The sequence below is a fragment of the Callionymus lyra genome, chromosome 8 (genome assembly GCF_982586985.1).
Source record: "Callionymus lyra chromosome 8, fCalLyr1.hap1.1, whole genome shotgun sequence".
Taxonomy (NCBI): domain Eukaryota; kingdom Metazoa; phylum Chordata; class Actinopteri; order Syngnathiformes; family Callionymidae; genus Callionymus; species Callionymus lyra.
The window spans coordinates 28,107,017-28,111,894 of record NC_141825.1 but is presented as its reverse complement, the minus strand read 5'-3'; the positions used below and the strand labels follow the sequence as shown (position 1 = coordinate 28,111,894).

At 45.4% G+C, this 4,878-nt stretch overlaps 1 protein-coding gene across 1 annotated transcript; it reads left to right on the top strand.

The window, feature by feature from the left end:
- The first annotated feature begins 387 nt into the window (after positions 1-387).
- On the top strand, positions 388-3,607 carry islr2 (immunoglobulin superfamily containing leucine-rich repeat 2). Its single transcript, XM_087798237.1, has 2 exons — positions 388-551; positions 735-3,607. Exon 2 carries the CDS (start codon positions 735-737, stop codon positions 2,850-2,852), a length of 2,118 nt encoding a protein of 705 aa, XP_087654363.1. The 5' UTR covers positions 388-551; the 3' UTR covers positions 2,853-3,607.
- Positions 3,608-4,878: the final 1,271 nt, after the last annotated feature.

Genomic DNA, 4,878 nt, shown 5'->3' with positions numbered 1-4,878 from the left:
TCTTTCCTGTTGTTGACCCTGTGTATCCACTTATCCTCGCATTAAAACATTCAGATTATTTTAATTACGATTTTTATATTTGGCCTAACATTTTATTTAATTGACCAAGATTAAAAAAACAAAAAACAAATGTAAAACCACTTCATGCATTTGTCAAAGTCAGCATTAGTTTTATTTATTTTCGTCGCCAGGAGACAAAAAAGGTCAGAATGAACCGAACCAGGTCAGCTCGGCTGTGGGGGTCGCGCTGATCAATTAAACATCTCATCCTAAATTATGGATCATCTCGCAGGAGAACCAGAGGCTTCTGTGTCTTTAACGTCGAGGCTCCGGATGGGAGAGGCTGCGCGTGCACGCCCCATCCTCTGCGGCGGGGGCGCGCGTGGATCTGACTCGCAGAGGACGCAGAGAACCGAGCACCGGGAGGATGACGCCCGAGATCCTGCACGAAAGTCGCGTGAAAGAAGAGAAATCTCGCTTCCTGTGAACTTTTTTTTTACTGGATTATAAACTTGGACTGAGACTGAAAGGCAAGAGAAGTTTGTTTTCAGGTAAGAAAAACACATTTGCAAAAAGATGACGTTGATGTCATTTTAGTTGATTTAAACTGCATTAATGTGCGATGAAAGTTGCTGGAATGACCTTGTTTGTCGAGGAGGAATTGATTTTAGAGAAGCTGGACCTGCCTGGAATGTAATGAAACCATAATAAATTCTTGACTTTGATTCTTGTAGATGCAGAAAATGGCAGCGAGGCTCCTGCAGCTTCTTGCCTTGTGGACGACCGCGGTCGGCGTCGCGCAGGCATGTCCGGAGCAGTGCACCTGTCAGGATAAATTCTCCCATCAGTTCGCCGACTGCGCTTACAAAGACCTGCTGGTGGTCCCCGTGGGTCTGCCCTCCAACGTGACCACCATCAGCCTCTCGGCCAACAAGATCAAATTACTGAGGAGCAAAAGCTTCGTCAGCGTCCTGCAGGTCAGCTCCCTGTGGCTGGCGCACAATGAGATCGTGACCATAGAACGGGGGACCCTGGCCCCCCTGGTGCAGCTGAAGAACCTGGACATCAGCCACAACAAGATCGTTCACTTCCCCTGGGAGGATCTCCGCAACCTCTCGGCCCTGCAGCTCCTGAAGATAAACCACAACGAGATGGTGAACCTGCCCAAGGACGCCTTCGCTTCCCTCGGAGATCTCAGGTCCCTGCGGATCAACAACAACAAGTTCACCACCATCGTTGAGGGAACGTTCCAAGCTCTCACCGCCATGTCCCACCTCCAGATCTCCAACAACCCCTTCTCGTGCTCCTGCAGCCTGGAGTGGCTCAGGGACTGGATCACGTCCACCAAGATCGCCGTCGCCGACACTAACCTCATGGTCTGCGACGCGCCGGAGCACCTGAAGGGCACCCTGGTCACCAAAATCCCCGTCCTGGAGTGCCAGGCCCCGGCCGTGACCATAACCTACGACCCTGACCTCAGAGAGGCCGAGGTCTACGAGGGAACAAAGGTCGTTTTAAACTGCGAGGCGGTGGGGAGCCCGGAGCCACAGGTCCGGTGGGAGGTCATTGCAGGGAACCAGAACTTTCTGTTCCCGCTGCCCACGAGCAGGGATAACACCGACACCCCCATCAATGACAAGACGACCAACAATCGGTTCCTCATCTTTCAAAATGGCAGCCTCGTCATCCCTCGTGTCACCAAGAAGGAGGACGGGAACTACAGCTGCTCGGCCGTCAACGACGTGGGGAAGGCGGAGAGCGTCGTCAGAGTCGCCTTGTCCGGAGCCAGAAAACAAGGGGGATCTTCAGGGGAGTCCACGGTGGACAGGATCCGCCCCAACCTGAGCAAGTCCACGGGCGAAAAGAACTCCAAAAATAACGTGATCGACTGGGACAAGACCGACAAGAAGATCAGTCCTGCAGGTCCACCTGGAAAACATGGCGAGGACTCGAGCCCGAGAGACAAGACTTTGGGGAGCAAGTGTGGAGTGAGACACAGCAGCGAGTACATCTCCAACCACGCCTTCAACATGACCCTGGACGACCTCAAGCAGTACACCTACGACTTCGGCGTCATCGCTCTCGAGGTGTCGGAGACGGAGGCCAAGGTCAAGCTCAACCCGCTTCAGCTTTCCAGCAAGTCCAACCTTCACCTGAGCACAAGTCAGAAATCGGAGACGGTCAACAAGGAGCCTCTGGGTCTGTACCAGTCCGCGTCCGGTCAGGCCATGCTGGACATGCTGTACCTCTGCGTGGACACTGGCAACGGACACTCCGTGGTGCAGTGGTCCAACATAGAGGAGGGCGTCAACTCCTACCGGTTCCACGGCCTCCAGCCCGGCACCAACTACACCCTTTGTCTCACATACGGGGGTCAGGACTGTCAGGTCCAGGTGGTCTTCACCACCAGGAAAAAGATCCCCTCCCTGCTCATCATCGTCATTGTGAGCATTTTCCTTCTGGGTCTCGCCACCGTCCCCCTACTGGGGGCCACGTGCTGCCACCTGCTGTACAAGTACCAAGGGAAGCCCTATAACCTGATGATGAAGGCGCAGAACCCGGATCAGATGGAGAAACAAATGACCGGAGACTTTAACCGCAGGACGTCCTTCGTGGAGTCGGAGAAAACCTTCAACCCCAGCGACTCCGGGGAGGCTGAGGCCGAGGACCAGGACGGAGACGGGGAGGTGGAGGGCAGCCTGGTGACCGAGTCCATCCCGGGGTCCTCGTCCAAGACCAACCCGGAGGAGTTCGAGGTGGGCTCGGAGTACAGCGACAGACTGCCGCTGGGGGCGGAGGCCGTCAACATCTCAGAGGAGATCAACGGCAACTACAAGCCGCCCAGCCGTTGAGTCTCTCGCTTTTATGTATGTCCAGTAGCCTTCATCCAGCAGGTGAGCCATCAGGTGAGCCATCAGGTGAGCCATCTACTATCACACCTGCGCGACACACACACCTGGATCTGTCTTTACCTCTCAATCCGCTGAGATTGTGGTGAGGGTTTAAAAAGAAGCACACAATGATGCAGTTAGAAATAACAGCACTTAATAAGGGCAAACAAACGGGGCTAATCTTTCTTCTGGAGCAAACACACCAGCATCATGTGCCGCAAACCTTCACAATAAAAGCTCTTGACACCATCAGGGAGCCGTGGAAACACCTACAGCACACCACTGCCCTTTTAAAATAGAAACTAGAGACGCGCTGATGTAGATGAGGCCTCACGCCTGACTGGACTCATTCAAATACTGTCCATGTGTGTTTTTATCAGCCAAATATTCCGTTTCGCCAAAAATATTTACAGAAAAACTATCTCCTGCGAGACAAAAAAGCGGGCATCAAGCGCCGCGTATAGACGGAGAAAATATGTTTTAATGTAAATGTTTTATTATAAACTTCTTTTCTAAGACATGGCATGTGACGCGTGGTGTTGTGTTAGTGTAGAGACTCTAGATGTTGTGGCGATGATGTGCAGTTTTTCTTACGACATCTTCACTGTCTTTTTAACGAGTGAGTTTTGGTGAAATTTGTTGCAAACAAACGGAAAAAACTCATTTCAGAACTTTTGATATGATTTTATGTAAGTGGAAATAAAAGAAACATGAAAGCCTCGTCCTTCTTTTATCTGACACGCCAGCATCACGCTATTTACATGTTGTGAAGTACAACAGGTATTTATTTGTATTTATTTTTATTTAATGAACGTAAAAAAATCTTCTCTTTTCCTCTGTTTTTGGATCCAACCGCACGATGACGACATATTCCATCTTTTCTTTTCTTTCTTCTTGCCTTTTTTTCCGGAGATATATTTTAACATTTCAAGCGTTTTTTTAAAATCATTAACCATCAATTAACATGTAATATAAAGATATTTTATGTTCACGAAATAAAAGCGAAACCTTCGTGAAACATTTTTCAACACATTGTTCTCAACACGTGTTTTTCCTCGTTTTATCTCCATCACTCGCTTCTTTTTGAACACAATTATTATCTTTAAAATGTGTTTTATTTGATAATCTAATCAATTTCATTATCAAATTACGCAACTTTCTCTCAATATCCGCGATTCATACGCTTCATTATTAACGTTTTAGTGTTTTATTTTTGCAACATAAAAGCTTTTTAATCGTTTTAGACTCTAAAATAATTTATTATTTTAATTATTAACCACCGAACACATTTTGTAAATTATTAAACAATTAATTTTATTCGGTGCTTTTGTTTTGTATTTATTCTTAAACACAATTGCGATGTTTAATTTTTAATTAAATATAATCATTTTGGTTTTTTCATCATATGTCTCAAGATTGGGTTACTTTATATTATACATCTATTTTATATCAATAATTTAAATACTCTTAATTTAAATAATGCTGTTTACTAATTAAATATATACACGTAATTTATTTTTGTTAATAACTATTTATCTTTATTCTATTACAACCTGAGGATCAGAATAATTTTGATCTGCTTCATATTCTTACAACTTAAAAATCCTTTGTTCATAGTGTGTATTTATTAAATACATATCTAGAGAGTTTTGGTCCGAATAATTGATTTTTATTTGATTTAAATTATCCTTTTCTCATCATATACTTAACTCAGACTGATTATGTGGTTTTTAAATGTACTTTATTTCAAAATACACTGAACTGTTGGATATTTTAAGTTAAGTTGAATTAAAAAACTAAACCACAGGCAGGAAAGAAATGAACAACGTTTTATTTTTCACTTTCATTTCAAGATGAAAACAGTGATAAAATGAAAGAAAAACCTTTGAATATATATATATTTTAATGAATAAACCACATGGAATCACACGAGTGGCGAGAGAAGAAACTCCGTCACTCATGGAATCACCTTTTGTCGTCTTGATAT

What these genes read in the sequence shown, in the direction of transcription:
- islr2 (XM_087798237.1), top strand. Translation starts at nt 735, where the DNA reads ATGCAGAAAATGGCAGCGAGGCTCCTGCAGCTTCTTGCCTTGTGGACG.